This window comes from Caenorhabditis elegans, chromosome V (genome assembly GCF_000002985.6).
Source record: "Caenorhabditis elegans chromosome V".
Taxonomy (NCBI): Eukaryota; Metazoa; Nematoda; class Chromadorea; order Rhabditida; family Rhabditidae; genus Caenorhabditis; species Caenorhabditis elegans.
Window position 1 is genome coordinate 18,664,808 of NC_003283.11, and position 20,058 is coordinate 18,684,865.

Below are 20,058 nucleotides of genomic sequence, written 5' to 3' on the forward strand. Positions count from 1 at the left end.
GTTTCGACTGAAAAATGTATTTTTCCGGTATTTTGAACTGTGAAATTCAGGATTTCGGCCACTTTTAAATGAATAAATGGAAATTTTAGACATTTTTACATAGAAAATTTGAAAGTTCAAACGTTTTTTTTACAGGAAAATCAATTTTCTAGACATTTTTAAACATGAAATCTGAAACTTCAAGAATTTTTTATATAGGAAGTTCAAATTTTTTACGTTTTTGTACTAAAAAATTCAAAATTTCCGGCATTTTCTGCTAGAAAATCAATTTTTCAGATATTTTCACATGAGAAATTCAATATTTCAGATTTCTATACAAAAAATTTGAAATTTAGGACATTTTATACTGGAAAATCATATTTTTAGGATATTTTTTCATAACAGTTTGAAATTTCATGCATTTTTACATAGAAAATTTGAAATTTCTGCCATTTTTCTACTGGAATATCACTTTTTCAAACATTTTTACATAAGAAATGTGAAATGTTTAGAGATTTTTATATAGGAAATTCGAAATTTCAGAAATTTTTTACATATAAAAATCGATTTTTCAGACGTTTTTCTACAGGAAAATCAGTTTTTCAGATATTTTTGTATAGGAAATTTGAAATTTCTGCAAGTTTTTGAAAATCATTTGAGAACTCTGCGTCTAAATTCCCGCAATTCTTGTAGATCTGGGGGGTAGATCAAACCGAAATGGGACAGCATGGGCAGTTTCACTACAAACTACAAACTACACTTGAGTACTAAAATTATACGACTAAATGACGAGACAAAATCAATATTTCGAACCAACAAAAAAATAAACGAAAATCTAACGAAATTCACAAAGTTGTAGTGGATTTTTGGATTAAATGAACACGCGCGAGTTGACTAGAAAAAACGGAAATTGAAGGGTTAATCCCCCAACCCGCCAAATCTTTTATTTTTTGATCTCCCACACATTTTTTACACGTTTTTTTTTGTAAATGATGTGTGGAGATTGGGATTTGTAGGGGGGTTTGGCGGGAAAATTGAATTTTCTGATAGAAAATTTGAGAAAAATGTAAAATTTTCGAGAAAATGGGGTTTTGGGACTACTTTTGGAGAAAAAACCGGCAAAAAAACTGAAAATTTGGCGGTTTTTGGCAGAATTTATTGTTTTTTGGATGTTTCGGGTTATAGGAAATGAAAAGTTCAATAGAAAAACTGAAATTTCTGACATTTTGCAATTAGAAAATTAAAATTTCAGACGTTTTTACATTGGTAATTGGAAATTTCAGACATTTTTGAATAGGAAAATTCTAATTTCAACCATTTTTATGAAGGAATTTTTAAATTTTTCTACAAAATTTTCGTTTGAAATCGACTATTTTTTGCCAAATTTAGCACTTTTTGAAGGTCAAAAACTCGATTTTCTCATCAAATTTTCTATGATTTTATATATTTAGAAGCGTAAATATTTGCACTGTGTCACCATTTGTTTATATGATTTCATGTGAAAAAGCTGGCTGAAATCAAAGATGAAAAGCTGATTAAATAAACATTTTCTGCAAGAAATTTGGGATTTTTGATGTTAATTTTGAAAAATATTGTATTGGCGGGGTTTGGCTCTTTTTGTGGTGAGACCCTTGGAAAATGTTTTGGCGGGAAATTCAAACTTTCTGAGAAATAATACTTTGGTGGGAAATTCAATTTTTCTGAAAAAAAAAATTTTTGGTGAAAATTTTTTTTGGCGGAAAATTCAAATTTTCTGAGAAAATTTTTTTTGGCGGAAATTCAAATTTTTGGAGAAAAATAATTTGGCGGAAAATTCAAATTTTCTGAGAAAAATTTTTTTGGCGGAAATTCAAATTTTTGGAGAAAATATTTTTGGCGGGAAATTCAAAATGGATTGTTTCTAGAGGGAGTTGGTCAGTCGGAGTAAAAAGGAAAATATGCAGTTTGGACAGTTTTCAAATAGAATTCTAAAATTTCAGACATTTTTAAATTGGAATTTAGAAAAAGCTGAGTTTTTTACACTAGAAACCTGTAATTCACTTTATTTTTTTTCGTTTATTTTATTTAGATTTTTTCAATTTTCATTTCCTATGTTTTCCAGGAATTTCAAAAATTTTCTAGAAGGAAATTTGGAATTTCCTGCTTTTTTATAAAGTTAGTTCAAATTTACAGACATTTTAGATAGGAAATTAGAAAATTTTGACATTTTTCAATAGGAAATAAGAAATTTCAATAAATTTACGTAGGATAATTACGTAGGAAATTTAAATTTCCAGACTTTTTAATATGAAAAAATTACGATAAAAACTTCAGATATTTTACATAGTAAATTTAAAATTTTGGAAACTTTAACACAGGAAAATTAAAAAATTCTAATTTCAGGCACTTTAAGATGAGAAATTTAAAATTTCAGACAGTTTTTATAAGGAAAACCAAAACTTGAAAATTTGGGTTTTTGGACAATTTTACACAGGAAATTGAAAATTTCAGACATTTTAACAAAAGAAAAACAAAAAATCCGGCCTTTTATATATAAAAAGTTCGAAAAACCGTAGTAAAAATTAGAACACAAAATACCAAAATCTGCACATTTTATACCCAAATATCAGGTCAAATTCGTCATTATTTTCTTTTGAATTTTCGCATTTTTTTGAAGCCCAACCCACTCGGCCTTGAACTGAACTACGGGTGGTACTCGGCGAAACTACCGAAAGATCAAAAGTAAATGGGTGTAGTGATGACAATAATAATTGACCGAACAAACTTCATCGGTTATGTCTGCTGCTGTGAGAACAAAGAGTACGGGGCTGACTGGATATATGACTCATGAAACATTGTGTGACGTTGGTAGCTAAACAGAGTTCACTAGAAAATGAAGTATGTTTTTCTAAACAAACCAGTTCCTAACTGGTGGAATTTGGTAAAAATAAAAAATTTTGAAAAAAATTTTTTTTTTGAAATTTCGAAAAAAAATTTTTTTGAATATTTTTGTAAATTTTCAACCTGGCCTTATTATGTAAAATTTTCAGGGTTGTTGAGTATATTTTCAATAAAAACCCAATAGTCAACCGCCAAAATTTGGCTGTTTTTAGAGAGTGAGCAATTTGTGTTGTCGATTTCTGTTAGGCTGGTTTTTTTTGGACATTTTGGCCTTTTTTTAGCTATAAATGGACGAAAATTAAATGACATATAGTTTTACAAGTCAAAATAATAGTAAAACAGAACAATTTAAAAAAAATTTTTTTTTGAAAATTTGGAAAAAAATTTTGGAAAATTTTTTTTTGAATTTTTTGAATTTTTTTCTAAAATTTTTAACTATTTCTATTAGCTTCAGTTTGCACTAAAATTAATTATGATTTTTTTTAAGCAAACTAGTGGTTTATTGCCATAATTTGGATGTTTTTAGACAGCGAGCAATTTGTGTTGTCGATTTCCATTGGCCTGGTTTCTACAGAATATAGGACTTTTAGTGATATGCAATGAAAATTACGATTAGTACATATATAATATAATATAATATAATATATAATACAATATATAATACATAATACAATATATATATAATATATAATTATATATATATGTATAATATATATAAATATTATATATATATATATATATATATATATATATATATATATATATATATATATATATATATATTATATATAATACATAATACATAATACATAATATATAATACATATATAATATAATTACACATATATAATATTTTAATCAAAGTTGTATAAATATGTTAAAACATTAAATATTGCAAAATATTTTTTTTGAACATTTTGAAAAAAAATGTTTTGTTAACTTTTCGAAAAAAAATATTTTTTTGAAAAACTGTTATTTTTTTCAAATTTCAGTATTTTTGTAATAGTTTGAATTTACACAAAAGTTAAGTACAATGTTCTTAACATACTGGTAGTTATCTCTAAAAATTGAGCAGTTTTTTGAGAACGAGCAATTTGTGTTGTCGCTTTCTTTTACATAGGCTGGTTTAGTTGGGAATTATGTGTGACCTTTTCAGCTAGAAACGGACAGAAAATGATATAACAGTCATATAAAGTTTTAAAAAAAAGTATAGTATAGTAAAACAGAAAATTTGGAAATACAATTTTTTTTTAAAGATTTTTGAAATTTTTTTCTTGCAATTTCAAAAAAAATTTTTTTTTTGAGTTTTTGGAATTTTTTTTTCAAGTTTTGAACTATTTCTATTAGTTTGACATTATGTAACACATTATGACATAGAGATTATGTACAATTTTCTCGACAAATCAGTAGTTAACGGCCAAAATTCGGCTCTTTTTAGACAGTGAGCAATTGGTGTTATCAATTTCCATTGACCTGGATTCTTCAGAATACAGCACTTTTAATTATAGCGAGGCAATGATAAATTATGATTTGCAAAATTTAATGAATAAATTTTTTTTTTTGGATAATTTTGAAAAAAAAATTTTTTTTTTGAGAAATAAAACGTTTTTTTCCAATTTTCTGAATTTTTATTCTCAAATTTTGAAATATTTATATTAGTTTTAGTTCACACTAAAATTAAGATTAATTTTCTTGACAAATTAGTAGTACACTGACTAAATTTGGCACTCGAGCAATCGGTGTTGTCGCTTTCTTTTAGGCTGGTGTATTTGGAAATTGTGGCCCTTTTAGGTATAAAAAGACAAAGTTGATGTTACAACAAGAATGTATATAGTTAAACAACATAAAATGTAGTAAAACTAAAATTTTTGGAAATCAATTTTTTTTTGAGATTTTTGAAAAAAAAAATTCTGCGATTTTCAAAAAATTTTTTGAATTTTCTGATATTTTTTTCTCAAATTTTCAAAGAATGCTTATTCATGCAAATCCACACAAAAATCGTAAGTTTTCATAAGCCAACCAGTTTTTAACTACAAAAATTTGCCACTTTTTAGAAGTCGAGCATTTGGTGGGTGTTGTCGATTCCCCCCCCCCCCCCCCCCTCAGGCTTGAAAAGCCGGCTAAAATCTAGTTCCTCAGGTAAACTTGCACCGAAGTTACAGAAATAGACATCAGGAAGTAAAAAAAAACAGTTCTAATTACCAAGCAAACAAGAAAAATCAATCAAAAACTAAATACACAGCAAATATTTACAAACATAAAAAAGAAAAAAAAAATCAAAAATTGAGGTGCAAAGTGGGCAAAAATGAAATCTTATGACTGGAAAAATAATCAGATAACTGCTTATAAATATAATTTGAATAAAAATAGCAGAAAAAAATTTTGAAAAAAATTTTTTTTTTGAGAATTTTGAAAAAATTTTTTTTTTTTTTTTCTGAAACTCCCCTAAAATGTGGAATTTCAAAATTTTCAACAATTTCGTCAAACTACACCCTCAGAAAAGTACAAATCACGATGAAAATCTCTGAAATCCCCCCATCGCCGTTTGTTTTTCCAATTTACGACCACCAAACCTCTCTCCCTATCGGCTTAACTGTTGGTCTAAACCTCGAATTACTATAAAATAACATATTTTGATGTCATTTGACATTGGTAATATGTTCACAAAAACATCATTGCTAGGGTTACTGTATTTATGCGCTATTTTGATCGGTTTTCCAGAAAAATCGACGGGAAGTGGTGGGTTTTTTTGTTGACCTTTCTTGAAAATTTATGATTTTTAAACTTAAATTTGTGAAAATTTGAATTCAGCTCATTATTAGTTTTCAAACACGTATAATCATGACTATATTCCGATTATTTTGAAAATGTTGGCCTCTACGTCCCTATAAAGTCGTGGCGGGACCCAAATTTCCAATTCGTTAGATTCTAGTCATAATCATACTTTTTTTTTCAAGTTGCTTGAAGTGAACTAAATCTGAGTATTTGAACATTTTTAAAATTTGCACCAGGTTATCGTGGTGGGACCAAAAATTTTGAAAATTCAAAAATTCCTAGAACCTAGTCATGAGTATACTTATTTTAAAGCTCTCGACGCGCTCATTTTCATAATTTAAAAATTTTGGAATTCGCAGCAAAACTGTGCGAGTTGCGGCCCCCTTCAAGTTTTCGTGGTGAGACCCAAAATTTTGAAAATTCCAAAATTTCGAGAACCTAGTCATGATTATTCTCATTTTAAAGCTCTTGGCGCGCTTATTTTAATAATTTTTAAATTTTTAAATTCGCATCAAAACTGTGCGAGTTATGGTAGCTTGTTTCATCAGTATACTTATTTTGAAGCTCTTGACGCGCTCATTTTCATAATTTAAAAATTTTGAAATTCGCAGCAAAACTGTGCAAGTTATGGTAGCTTGTTTCATTTTTGCGGCGAGACCCAAAATTTTGGAAAAATCCAAGTTTTCAGAACCTAGTCATGATTATACTCATTTTGAAGCTTTTGGCGCGCTAATTTTAATAGTTTTAAAATTTTAAAATTCGCCCCAAAACTGTGCAAGTTACGGCAGCTTTTTACATTTTCGTGGCGAGACCCAAAATTTTGAAAATTCCAAAATTTCTAGAACCTAGTCATGATTATACTTATTCGAAAGCTCTCGCTCTGCTGAATTCAAAAATTCTAATTTCAGACCCCCTACCAACAACACCCCCCGCCCCAACAGTATCCCCATATGGAAATGAGACCCTTCCAACACTGTTCCCACCGCTGGTATTTCCGAACTTCACCGTACCAACGCTGAACCCAATGGCGCCAGTACCACCACCCACATTTGGTCCAATTCCTGGCCTTGGAAATTTCACCCTACCTACACTTGGCACGCTGCCAGGCTTCGGGAACTTTACCCTTCCAACTTTTGCCCCACTGAACCTTAGTTTCCCGGGGCTTCCAACAATGGCTCCGCTGAATCTGAGTCTGCCAAATTTCATGAATTTCACACTTCCAACCATGCCAACATTTGCTCCCCTGGTGCTAGGCGATCTATCCAACTTCACGCTACCTACCCTTGCTCCGTTCAATCTAAGCCACCTGGGACTTGGCACCATGCCAACTTTTGCACCACTGAACCTGAGCTTCCCAGGGCTTCCTACGATGGCTCCACTAAACCTGAGCCATTTAGGTCTTGGCACGATGCCAACTTTTGCTCCACTGAATCTCAGTCTCCCCGAGCTCCCCAGCCTTCCTACAATGGCCCCGTTGAACCTGAGCCACCTGGGACTTGGCACCATGCCAACTTTTGCTCCACTGAACCTAAGCCTACCCGCACTGCCTACCATGTCCCCAATGAACCTAACCATCCTAGGACTCCCGACGATGGCTCCAGTGAATCTCACCGGGCTCCCCACATTGCTTCCGATCACCAATCCGCCATCAATGGGCACTACAACCAAGCCACCTGCGGCCCCCAGTACTGGTAAGGCTTGGACGATTATATTTTAGGCTTCAAGCTTCTCTTTTTCCAGCCTGCGGATCCGCTACATGTACCTCTACGCAGGTCTGCGCGTCGCCACTAAACTCGACACAGACCTGCATCCCACGGCTCCCGGATCGCCGTTACTGTATTGATGAGCCGTGTCAAGTGGGCATGAAGTGCTTTGATAACGTCACTAGCAACGCCTACACTTGTTATACCAAACTGGGTAAGGGGTACTGTAGGAGTGCTGGAGGGTAGGGCCAGTGGGGAAAATTGCTTTAAAACATGCCTATGGTACTACAACGACCGAAAATCATAGTAAGAAAATTTCAAAAAAATTTCAAAATTTTATATGGTTTTTTGAAAATTGAAAAAATCTCGAATTGCATCAAATTCCCATTTGTATTACGCGCCAATAGTTTTTGAGTTGCTTGAAGTCAACTAAATCTGAGTATTTGAAAATTTTTAAAATTTGCGCCAGTTTTAGGTTATCGTGGTGGGACGAAAAATTTTGAAAATTCAAAAATTCCTAGAACCTAGTCATGAGTATTTATTTTAAAGTTATTTTAAAGCTCTCGACGCGCTTATTTTCATAATTTAAAAATTTTTAAATTCGCATCAAAACTGTGCGAGTTACAGTAACTTTTCCGTTTTCGTGGTGGGACCCAAAATTTTGGAAATTCCAAAATTTCTAGAACCTAGTCATCAGTATACTTATTTTGAAGCTCTTGACGCGCTCATTTTCATAATTTAAAAATTTTGAAATTCGCAGCAAAACTGTGCAAGTTATGGTAGCTTGTTTCATTTTCGCGGCGAGACCCAAAATTTTGGAAAAATCCAAGTTTTCAGAACCTAGTCATGATTATATATTAATTTTGAAGCTTTTGGCGCGCTTATTTTAATAGGTTTAAAATTTTAAAATTTTCTGAAAAGTTCGATGGAGCGCGCTTGTCATTGTTTAATTTTTATTTTTCAATTTTTCACATTTTTGATTGATTTTTCATGTTTTTTTGCATAATTTTACTGAAACACAGTGAAAAATGTGAGATAAATGCAAATTGTTCACTAAAAATCAGTGAAAAACAGAGAAAGAACGTTTTCCAATGACATTGAGCCTTCATCTCCACTTTTTAATAAAGAATTTGCATTTATCTTAAATTTTTCACTGAATTTCAGTGAAATTACGCGAAAAAACACGAAAAAATCAGTCAAAAATGTGAAAAATTGATGAATAAATATTTAAAAATGATGCAAGCGCGCTCCATCGAACATCAAACTATTGGCGCGTAATTCAAATGGGAATTTGATGCAATTCGAGATTTTTTCATTTTTCAAAAAATCATATAAAATTTAGAAAATTTTTTTTTGTCAAAAAGTGGCAATTACTCAGTTTTTGCCACTCATGGTCGAGACATGTGATATTTCTTTAAATTTTCTCAAATGCTCGTTTTTTTCAAAATTTTGGCCATTTGCCAAAACTTTGACCGGAAATTATGAAAAATCGAAAATTTTTTAGAGTGTTTTATTATGATATTCGGTCGTTTTTGATCATTTTAAGTGCATTTAGACAAAATCCCCAAAATTTTAGATTTTCAAGTCGAAATTCGGATTCCCCACCAAAAATTACCCCTGAGCCCCGATTTTCAGAGCTCTAGTACAAAATGTCGTCAAATCCGGTGTTTTGGGTTACTGTAGCATGGTGTTTGCGAACCCGGCACCAAATTTGACGGAATTTTGCGCTAAAATTCTGAAAACTGCGGTTTCGGGGTAATTTACCATGGGGAATTCGAATTTAACATTAATTTTGCGAAAATTTGATGTTTGGGCCAAGTCACAATGGGAAAGTTTTTTTTTTCAGTTCTTCAAACAAAAATTTTTGAAAAATTGAGTGAAAATTCGAATTCTCCACCCGAAATTACCCCGAAACCCCAAGGGTGTCGATTTTTCGATTTTTTTAGAAAATCGAAAAACGAAAAATTTTCGATTTTTCGATTTTCGAATTCTTCGAAAAAATTTTCGATTTTTCAAAAATTAGCTTAATATTTTCGCCGTTATTCTTCTTTTTAGAGGAAATTTAGATGTTTTTTTCTTATCAATATAAACAAAATTCGATAAAAACTCATATTTTATAGTAAACTTTTTGAACAATTTTTTCTATTTTTCGATTTTCCAGAGAATCGAAAAATCAAAAATTTTTCGATTTTTCGATTATTCGATTTTCACCGAAAAATATCGAAAAATCCTAACTAATCAAAGTTCATCGAAAATTTTATCAGACGGCACCGCCGGTGAATGCCTTGGCATCAAGTGCTCACCCGGAGACATTTGCTTCCAAACTATGGGAAAACCTGCCCAATGCATACAGCTTAAGCGTGAGTTCCCCCCCCCCCCCACACCCCACCCCCTCAAAAAACCCAAAACCCATTCCAGAAGCCCCAAAATGCGTGGGCGCCAACGAGGAGTTCTCGGCGTGCAAGTCGGGCTGTGAGGGTACCTGTGAAGAACCGTCCCCGCCGTGCATGAACTCGACCACCTGCACGTCAGGATGTGCCTGCATACGTGGTTATGTGAGGATCAATGGGGTCTGTGAGCTCATGTCAAAGTGCCCGGTTACTGTAACGGAAGGTGTTTCGTGTGCTGGCGCTGAAGTCTACACGGCGTGTATGCCAGAGTGTGAGAAAACGTGCTCAGGGGTGCCGAATCAGGTGAGCATATGTCATTTTTTTTCACTTTTTTCGTTTTTTCCCCTTGTTGTTCTTTTTTTTTTCATTTTTTGCGTAAAATTGGGCTTTGAGACAGAAAAATTCGAAATTTTCACAAATTTTTACGTCTAAGAGAATATTTATAACGAAAAGTGAAAAAAAATAAAAAAAGTATGGAAAAATAATGAAAAAAAATGTAAAAAAATGAAAAAAACAAAAGAAATTTATCATTTTTTTTCTTTCTTTTTTCTTTTAAAAAAATTGTTTTTTCTTTCTTTTTTCTTTAAAAAAATTTTTTTTCTTTCTTTTTTCTTTTTTTTCCTTTTTTTTCCTTTTTCTTTCTTTTTTCTTTTTTTCTCTTTTTTTTCATTTTTTTTCATTCTTTTTTCATTTTTTTTTCATTTTTTTTCATTTTTTTTTCATTTTTTTTTCTTTTTTTGGTGAATTTTTCATTTTTTACATCAAAGCATTGAACAACATCGAGCACCCGTTTAATATGTGGAAAGAAATCGCATTCTGAATTTGGAAAAATTAAAATTTAAATTAGTGAAAAAAATCAATAAATTTTCAGAAAAATCAAAAAATTTCAGAAAAATCAATAAATTTTTAGAAAAATCAATAAATTTTCAGAAAAATCAAAAAATTTCAGAAAAATCAATAAATTTTTAGAAAAATCAATAAATTTTCAGAAACATCAAAAAATTTCAGAAAAATCAATAAATTTTTAGAAAAATCAATAAATTTTCAGAAAAATCGATTAATTTTCAGAAAAATCGATAAATTTCCAGAAAAATCAATGAAAGTCAATTTAATTTCTAAAAATTTGAAAATTTCAGTTCTGTATCGAAGCCAAAAACGGAACCGCTACCACAAAAGCCCCGGCAAAATGCCTACCCGGGTGCACTTGCCGGCCAGCTTACAAGCGAGATTCTGACAGTGGCCAGTGTGTCCATTCCAGGCAATGTTTTGGGAGTAAGTCGGAGCTCAGAATTTCCAGAAAAATCAATATTTCCAGCAACCAAATGCAGTGACAACGAGGCGTGGTCCAAGTGTCATAACTGCGAAAAAGTGTGCTTCCAAACTGCAAATCCGAGCTGCAAGGCTTGCTGGAGTGGCTGTGGATGCTTGGATGGGTTCTCGAGGAGTACTACTGGGCTCTGTGTGGAGACGGCTAAATGCTTCTGAAATTTCTCTGATTTTCTGTGAAAATTGTGTATTTGGATATTGGAAATGTATAAATAATTTTTTGGTGAATATTTTCTTGTGCTCAGCACCACAAAATAAATGGAAAATTTGAAATTCTCGTAGTCGAATTACTCGAAAACTTGAATAATGATTTTTCCTGGCGCACTTTAAGTGCCTTGGCGAAATTCTAGTGCCTTGGCGCAATTCTAGTGCCTTGACGCAACTCTAGTGCCTTGACGCTATTCTATTTCCTTGGCGCATTTTTAGTGCCTTGACGCAAATCAAATGCTTTGGCGCAATTCTAGTGCCATGACGCAATTCTAGTGCCTTGACGCAATTCTAGTGCATTGAAGCTATTCTATTTCCTTGACGCATTTTTAGTGCCTTGACGCAATTTTAGTGCCTTTGCGCAGTTCGAGTGTCTTGACGCAATTCTAGTGCGCTGACGCAATTCTAGTGCCTTGACGCAATTCTAGTGCGCTGACGCAATTCTAGTGCCTTGACGCAATTTTAGTGCCTTGACAAAATTCTAGGGCCTTGACGCAATTCTAGTGGCTTGACGCAATTCTAGTGCTTCGACGCGATTTTAATACCTTGACGCAATTCTAGTGTCTTGCCGCGATTCCAGTGCCTTGACGCAATTCTAGTGCCTTGACGCAATTCTAGTGCCTTGACGCAATTCTAGTGCATTGACGCAATTCTAGTACATTGGCACAATTCTAATGCCTTGACGCAATTTTAGTGCTTTGACGAAATTCTAGGGCCTTGACGCAATTCTAGTGGCTTGACGCAATTCTAGTGCTTCGACGCGATTTTAATACCTTGACGCAATTCTAGTGTCTTGCCGCGATTCCAGTGCCTTGACGCAATTCTACTGCCTTGACGCAATTCTAGTGCATTGACGCAATTCTAGTGCTAGGACAGAATCAAAGAACGGATTTTCGAAGTTATAGTAGTTTGAAAAAATAAAAAGATCACTGGAGGATTACTGATGTTTTTTTGGTTTTTTTTTTGTCAAATTTCGTCGGAATTATCCCAAATACACCTACGCGACAGAGGTTGTTTTGAATTTTTGTTCAAAAACAAGGTATTTAAGTTTCAACAATTTCAGTTGGGTACGTTTTCACATAATTTCTCACCATGCATTCTATTTTCCTGCCTTTGGTATTGTATACTGTAGTGCAAATTCTGAAAATTCCGCTCCCGAAAGTGAGTTTTCACTGAATTTTCAAAACCGTAGGCACTAGAATTGCGCCAAGGCACTAGAAGTGCGCCAATACACGAGAATTGCGCCAAAACACTAGAATTGCGCTAAGGTACTAGACTTGCGTCAAGGCACTATAATTGCGTCAAAACACTAGAATTGCGTCAAGGCACTAGAATCGCGTCAAGGCACTAGAATTGCGCCAATGCACGAGAATTGCGCCAAGGCACTAAAATTGCGTCAAGACACTAGAATTGCGTCAAGGCACTAGAATTGCGGCAAGGTACTCGAATTGCGTCAAGGTACTAGAATTGCGTCAAGGCACTGGAATTGCGCCAAGGCACTAGAATTGCGTCAAGGCACTAGAAATGCGTCGAGGCTCTAGTACTGCGCCAAGACACTAGAATTGCGTCAAGGTACTAGAATTGCGTCAAGGCACTGGAATTGCGTCAAGGTACTAGAATTGCGTCAAGGCACTAGTACTGCGTCAAGGCACTAGAATTGCGTCAAGGCACTAGAATTGCATCAAGGCACTAGAATTGCGTCAAGGAACTAGAATTGCGTCAAGGCACGAGAAATGCGCCAAGGCACGAGAAATGCGCCAAGGCACTAGAATTGCGTCGAGGCGGAAGATTCAAACTTTCCGGACACAATTTTTAATTTTTTTTTTTCGGGAAATTCAAATTTTTGAGAAAACATTTTGGGGCTAAATTCAAAAAATTTTTGGAAAAAAATTTTTCAAAAAAACCAATTTTGAGGCTAAATTCAAATTTTCCGAAAAATATAATTTCGCCGCTAATTTCATCTTTTTCGGAAAAAAAATTAGGCGGAAATTTGAAATTTTCAGATAAAACTTTTCCCAATAAAAGTTTCATTTCCAGACATCCCACCAATGGGATGCTCTTCTATGCTCTGCGCCAACGGAACAACATGCCGAGAAGACAGGGTGAAATGTGACAAGCGTCCTTGGTAAGGAAACCCCAGAAGCTTCAAAAACCTGAAAATTTTTTGAAAAATTCGAAAAAATTCAGCCCAATACGAGCACTATGCCTGCCGAACTTTCAACCAAATGGAAAACCGAGCTTTTGCGAAGTGGCCGGCTGTGGTGCCGGGGAGATTTGCCATGAAACTATAGAAATATGCGGGGAACCTCCTTGGTAGGTGCCTTGAAATTTTAGGCCAAAATTTTGAAATTCAAGTAGTTTACAGCAGATCTATGGCCACCTGCCTGCCGACAACCAACCACACCGTCAATATAACTGACATCGGATGCTCTAACGCTACTTGTCCAGTTGGGAAAAAGTGCGAAGAAGTCACAGTGGCGTGCTTCAGTCCTCCATGGTAAATGGTCCTGAAGCTATATATTATATATTCCTTAAAAATGTGCATTTCAGCCTGAAATCTGTAAGATGTGTTGGAGAAAACTGGATTCAGGAGGTGAATTTCGACTGTGACGCGATGCGATGTGGGCCTGATGAGGGATGTATGCAGAGTGTGGAAATTTGTGAGAGGCCTCCGTGGTAGGTGGATTAGGCTTAGGCTCAGGCTCAGGCTCCGGCTCAGGCTCAGGCTCAGGCTCAGGCTCAGGCTCAGGCTCAGGCTCAGGCTCAGGCTCAGGCTCAGGCTAAGACTTAGACTAAGACTTACGCTTAGTCTCAGGCTTAGGCGGAGCTGGGGTGGGGAGATAAAAAAAAAGAGGAAAAGGAAATTTCCAGAAATTCTTGTAAATTCAGAAAATTTAGAAAAAAAAAACGAAAAACGACAAAAAAATTTTCAAAATGTATTTTACCTATTTTAAATTTCAATTTCTTCGGAAACTCTTTTTCAGCCCAACAAAATCATGGTGCATCGTCCAAACAAATGTGGACACTTTTACAAAATGTCCTAAAAACCAAACTATGACGGATTGCCTCAACCCATGCAGTGAAGATAAGTGCCCAGGAATTTTAAAGGTAGAAATTTTGTTTGAAAGTTTTCGAAAAAAAAATTCAAATTTTAATTTTCGAAATTTTTTAAATGTCAAAATTTCAATTTTACTTTGTTAATTTTTTGGAAAATTAGCAATAAATTTTTTTAAAAACTAAAAAAAATTTTTTTTTTTAACTTTAAAATTCAACCACTTCTTTCCGCTTTTTTTTAAAAATACATCAGTTTACTACAGAAAACCGAATGCACAAATCGCTGCGGCCAGGGATGTGCTTGTGCCTACGGCTACCTCCGATCCAGCGACGGCGAGTGCTACAAGCCCAAGGATTGTCCACCAGAGTGCGGTCAAAACGAGGAGTACCGGTGTGAAAAGTGCGCGGGAACCTGTAAAAACCCGGAGCCCAACTGCCCCGGACCAAAGAACAAGAGCTGTAAGAGGGCTTGCATTTGTGCACCGGGCTTTGTAAAGGAGAATGGAAAATGTGTGACGCTGGATAGCTGCCCGGATCATGATCATACAAGTGAGTGAAATTTTTGAAACATTTCAAAATTCCAAAAAATTTCAAAATTCCAAAAAATTTCAAAATTTTCAAAATTCCAAAAAATTTCAAAATTTCAAAAAATTTCAATATTCCAAAAAATTTCAAAATTCCAAAAAATTTCAGAATTCCAAGAAATTTCAAAATTCCAAGAAATTTCAAAATTCCAAAAAATTTCAAAATTTCTAAAATTTCAAAATTCCAAAAAATTTAAAAAATTAAAAATTCCACAAAATTTCAAAATTCCAAAAAATTTCAAAATTCCACAAAATTTCAAAATTCCAAAAAATTCAAAATTCCAAAAAATTTCAGAATTCCAAGAAATTTCAAAATTCCAAGAAATTTCAAAATTCCAAAAAATTTCAAAATTTTCAAAATTCCAAAAAATTTCAAAATTTCTAAAATTTCAAAATTCCAAAAAATTTAAAAATTTAAAAATTCCACAAAATTTCAAAATTCCAAAAAATTCAAAATTCCAAAAAATTTCAGAATTCCAAGAAATTTCAAAATTCCAAGAAATTTCAAAATTCCAAAAAATTTCAAAATTCCAAAAAATTTCAAAATTTCAAAAGTTTCAAAATTTCAAAAATTTCAAAATTTAAAAAAATTCAAAATTCAAAAAATTTCAAAAATTTCAAAAAATTTCAAAATTTTCAAAATTCCAAAAAATTTCAAAATTTCAAAAAATTTCAAAATTCAAAAAATTTAAAAATTTCAAAAATTTCAAAATTCCAAAAAGTTTAAAAATTTCAAAATTCCAAAAAATTTCAAAATTCCAAAAAAATTCAAAATTTCAAAAAATTTCAAAATTCCAAAAAGTTTAAAAATTTAAAAATTCCCCAAAATTTCAAAATTTCAAAATTTTCAAACTTTCAAAAATTTCAAAATTCCAAAAAATTCAAAATTCCAAAAAATTCAAAATTCCAAAAAATTTCAGAATTCCAAAAAATTTCTAAATTTCTAAAATTTCAAAATTCCAAAAAATTTCAAAAATTTCAAAATTCCAAAAAATTCAAAATTCCAAAAAATTTCAGAATTCCAAAAAATTTCAAAATTCCAAAAAATTTCTAAATTTCTAAAATTTCAAAATTCCAAAAAATTTAAAAAATTAAAAATTCCACAAAATTTCAAAATTCCAAAAAATTTCAAAATTCCACAAAATTTCAAAATTCCAAAAAATTCAAAATTCCAAAAAATTTCAGAATTCCAAGAAATTTCAAAATTCCAAGAAATTTCAAAATTCCAAAAAATTTAAAAAATTAAAAATTCCACAAAATTTCAAAATTCCAAAAAATTTCAAAATTCCACAAAATTTCAAAATTCCAAAAAATTTCAAAATTTCAAAAAATTTCAAAATTTCAAAAATTTCAAAATTTAAAAAATTTCAAAATTTAAAAAATTTCAAAATTCAAAAAATTTCAAAAATTTCAAAAATTTCAAAAATTCTAAAAATTTCAAAATTCCTTCAAAAAATTTCAAAATTCCAAAAAATTTCAAAATTCCAAAAAAATTCAAAATTTCAAAAAATTTCAAAATTCCAAAAAGTTTAAAAATTTAAAAATTCCCCAAAATTTCAAAATTTCAAAATTTTCAAACTTTCAAAAATTTCAAAATTCCAAAAAATTCAAAATTCCAAAAAATTCAAAATTCCAAAAAATTTCAGAATTCCAAAAAATTTCAAAATTCCAAAAAATTTCTAAATTTCTAAAATTTCTAAATTTCTAAAATTTCAAAATTCCAAAAAATTTAAAAAATTAAAAATTCCACAAAATTTCAAAATTCCAAGAAATTTCAAAATTCCAAGAAATTTCAAAATTCCAAAAAATTTCAAAATTCCAAAAAATTTCAAAATGTCAAAAATTTCAAAATTTAAAAAATTTCAAAATTTAAAAAATTTCAAAATTCAAAAAATTTCAAAAATTTCAAAAATGTCAAAAATTCTAAAAATTTCAAAATTCCTTCAAAAAATTTCAAAATTCCAAAAAATTTCAAAATTCAAAAAATTTCAAAAATTTCAAAAATTTCAAAAATTCTAAAAATTTCAAAATTCCTTCAAAAAATTTCAAAATTCCAAAAAAATTCAAAATTTCAAAAAATTTCAAAATTTTCAAACTTTCAAAAATTTCAAAATTCCAAAAAATTCAAAATTCCAAAAAATTCAAAATTCCAAAAAATTTCAGAATTCCAAAAAATTTCAAAATTCCAAAAAATTTCTAAATTTCTAAAATTTCAAAATTTCAAAAATTTCAAAATTCCAAAAAGTTTAAAAATTTAAAAATTCCACAAAATTTCAAAATTTCAAAATTTTCAAACTTTCAAAAATTTCAAAATTCCAAAAAATTTCAGAATTCCAAAAAATTTCAAAATTTCTAAAATTTCAAAATTCCAAAAAATTTAAAAAATTAAAAATTCCACAAAATTTCAAAATTCCAAAAAATTTCAAAATTCCACAAAATTTCAAAATTCCAAAAAATTTCTAAATTTCTAAAATTTCAAAATTCCAAAAAATTTAAAAAATTAAAAATTCCACAAAATTTCAAAATTCCAAAAAATTTCAAAATTCCACAAAATTTCAAAATTCCAAAAAATTCAAAATTCCAAAAAATTTCAGAATTCCAAGAAATTTCAAAATTCCAAGAAATTTCAAAATTCCAAAAAATTTCAAAATTCCACAAAATTTCAAAATTTCAAAAAATTTCAAAAATTCTAAAAATTTCAAAATTCCAAAAAATTTCTAAATTTCTAAAATTTCAAAATTTCAAAAATTTCAAAATTCCAAAAAGTTTAAAAATTTAAAAATTCCACAAAATTTCAAAATTTCAAAATTTTCAAACTTTCAAAAATTTCAAAATTCCAAAAAATTCAAAATTCCAAAAAATTTCAGAATTCCAAAAAATTTCAAAATTTCTAAAATTTCAAAATTCCAAAAAATTTCAAAAATTTCAAAATTCCAAAAAATTCAAAATTCCAAAAAATTTCAGAATTCCAAAAAATTTCAAAATTCCAAAAAATTTCTAAATTTCTAAAATTTCAAAATTCCAAAAAATTTAAAAAATTAAAAATTCCACAAAATTTCAAAATTCCAAAAAATTTCAAAATTCCACAAAATTTCAAAATTCCAAAAAATTCAAAATTCCAAAAAATTTCAGAATTCCAAGAAATTTCAAAATTCCAAGAAATTTCAAAATTCCAAAAAATTTCAAAATTTTCAAAATTCCAAAAAATTTCAAAATTTCTAAAATTTCAAAATTCCAAAAAATTTAAAAATTTAAAAATTCCACAAAATTTCAAAATTCCAAAAAATTCAAAATTCCAAAAAATTTCAGAATTCCAAGAAATTTCAAAATTCCAAGAAATTTCAAAATTCCAAAAAATTTCAAAATTCCAAAAAATTTCAAAATTTCAAAAATTTCAAAATTTAAAAAATTTCAAAATTTAAAAAATTTCAAAATTCAAAAAATTTCAAAAATTTCAAAAATTTCAAAATTCCAAAAAATTTCAAAATTCCACAAAATTTCAAAATTTCAAAAAATTTCAAAAATTCTAAAAATTTCAAAATTCCTTCAAAAAATTTCAAAATTCCAAAAAATTTCAAAATTCCAAAAAAATTCAAAATTTCAAAAAATTTCAAAATTCCAAAAAGTTTAAAAATTTAAAAATTCCACAAAATTTCAAAATTTCAAAATTTTCAAACTTTCAAAAATTTCAAAATTCCAAAAAATTCAAAATTCCAAAAAATTCAAAATTCCAAAAAATTTCAGAATTCCAAAAAATTTCAAAATGCCAAAAAATTTCTAAATTTCTAAAATTTCAAAATTTCAAAAATTTCAAACTTTCAAAAATTTCAAAATTCCAAAAAATTTCAAAATTGCTAAAAATTTAAAAATTTAAAAAATTTCAAAATTTCAAAATTCAAAAAATTTCAAAAAATTCAAAAAATTCTTAAATTCTAAAAATTTCAAAATTTCAAAAAATTTCAAAATTTCAAAAAATTTCAAAATTTCAAAATTTTCAAACTTTCAAAAATTTCAAAATTCCAAAAAATTTCAAAATTGCTAAAAATTTAAAAATTTAAAAAATTTCAAAATTTCAAAATTCAAAAAATTTCAAAATTCAAAAAATTTCAAAATTCCAAAAAATTTCAAAATTCCAAAAAATTTCAAAATTCCAAAAAATTTCAAAATTCTAAAAATTTCAAAATTCTAAAAATTTCAAAACTTCAATTAAAATTATTTTTTCTCAGACATCACGTGTCTGGAAACCCAAGAGTACACGGATTGCCTCCCAAAATGCCAAAAACAGTGCTCGGGGGCTCCAAAATGTGAAGCTGGCTCAGCATGCACCCCGGGATGCTTTTGTAGGTCGAATTACAAGCTGGACAGCAATGGTGACTGTGTTCACAAGCGGAAATGCTCCGAAAGTAGGAAATAAAAAACTTTTCTTTTTCAAAAATTGTTAAATTTCCAGCCACCAAATGTCCGGGCAGCGAGAAATGGTCCAATTGCATTGGGAACGCAAACTTATGCGATTTGACTGCATTTTCTAGGCTTTCAGACAAATTCAATTGTCGTTCAGGGTGTATATGCGCTGATGGATTGGCAAGGGACAAAAATGGGACATGTGTGGCTACTGATAAATGCTGATATATGAAGTATCGTGTGAAGAAAATCAATAAAAATTTTTTGATAAAAATTTTTTAAAAAGTTTAAAAAATCCCAGCAAGAAAACATAACTTTTCAAGCCTCCAAATCAAAAACAGAGTAAAAATTCGAAATCCTCGAGGTCGAATTACTCGAAAACGGGTATAATGTGCGCCACTGGCGCATTTCTAGTGCCTTGACGCAAATCTAGTGCATTGACGCAATTCTAGTGCCTTGACGCAATTCCAGTATCTTGACGCAATTCTAGTGCCTTGGCGCTTTTCTAGTGCCTTGGCGCAATTCTAGTGTCTTGACGCAATTCTGGTGCTTTGAAGCAATTTTAGTGTCTTGACGCATTTCTGGTGCCATGACGCAATTCTAGTGCCTTGGCGCATTTCTAGTGCATTGGCGCAATTCTAGTGCCTTGACGCAATTCTAGTGCAACTTTTTTAAAAAGCCAAATATTCACTGACTAATACGAGATTATCAAAAACGTATCAGTAAAGTAGGATTAGCTGCTCAATGAGCCAACTTTTC

General features: G+C 30.5%; 1 protein-coding gene and 5 non-coding genes across 9 annotated transcripts; 3 read left to right on the forward strand and 3 right to left on the reverse strand.

The window, feature by feature from the left end:
• Nucleotides 1-5,509: 5,509 nt before the first annotated feature.
• Y69H2.10 (TIL domain-containing protein) lies at nucleotides 5,510-19,571 on the forward strand (the record flags this gene model as incomplete). 4 transcript variants are annotated; one of them, NR_070184.1, is made up of 13 exons in its annotated part: nucleotides 5,517-5,598; nucleotides 6,543-7,325; nucleotides 7,375-7,551; nucleotides 9,602-9,697; nucleotides 9,756-10,030; nucleotides 13,298-13,385; nucleotides 13,448-13,573; nucleotides 13,626-13,757; nucleotides 13,811-13,936; nucleotides 14,245-14,368; nucleotides 14,578-14,863; nucleotides 19,125-19,301; nucleotides 19,349-19,524. NR_070184.1 is itself a non-coding variant. In NM_001383489.1 (13 exons), the coding sequence occupies 8 exons, from the start codon at nucleotides 13,309-13,311 to the stop codon at nucleotides 19,522-19,524; spliced, it is 1,224 nt and encodes a 407-aa protein (NP_001370874.1). In that variant the 3' UTR covers nucleotides 19,525-19,571. The 4 variants fall into 4 exon arrangements, 3 of the variants coding, with proteins under 3 accessions (NP_001263929.1, NP_001024279.1, NP_001370874.1); NM_001383489.1 differs by having other exon boundaries at nucleotides 5,521-5,598; nucleotides 19,349-19,571; NM_001277000.3 differs by lacking the exons at nucleotides 13,298-13,385; nucleotides 13,448-13,573; nucleotides 13,626-13,757; ... (3 more) ...; nucleotides 19,125-19,301; nucleotides 19,349-19,524 and adding exons at nucleotides 10,864-10,999; nucleotides 11,043-11,281 and having other exon boundaries at nucleotides 5,510-5,598; nucleotides 7,215-7,325.
• Y69H2.22 lies at nucleotides 6,466-6,532 on the reverse strand. Its single transcript, NR_070185.1, has one exon. It is a non-coding gene; the product is annotated as an Unclassified non-coding RNA Y69H2.22 (non-coding RNA).
• Nucleotides 14,898-15,161, reverse strand: Y69H2.21. The gene has a single exon (NR_070186.1). It is a non-coding gene; the product is annotated as an Unclassified non-coding RNA Y69H2.21 (non-coding RNA).
• Nucleotides 14,971-15,161, forward strand: Y69H2.25. Its single transcript, NR_070187.1, has one exon. It is a non-coding gene; the product is annotated as an Unclassified non-coding RNA Y69H2.25 (non-coding RNA).
• On the reverse strand, nucleotides 15,248-15,529 carry Y69H2.24. Its single transcript, NR_070188.1, has one exon. It is a non-coding gene; the product is annotated as an Unclassified non-coding RNA Y69H2.24 (non-coding RNA).
• Nucleotides 15,361-15,417, forward strand: Y69H2.23. Its single transcript, NR_070189.1, has one exon. It is a non-coding gene; the product is annotated as an Unclassified non-coding RNA Y69H2.23 (non-coding RNA).
• Nucleotides 19,572-20,058: the final 487 nt, after the last annotated feature.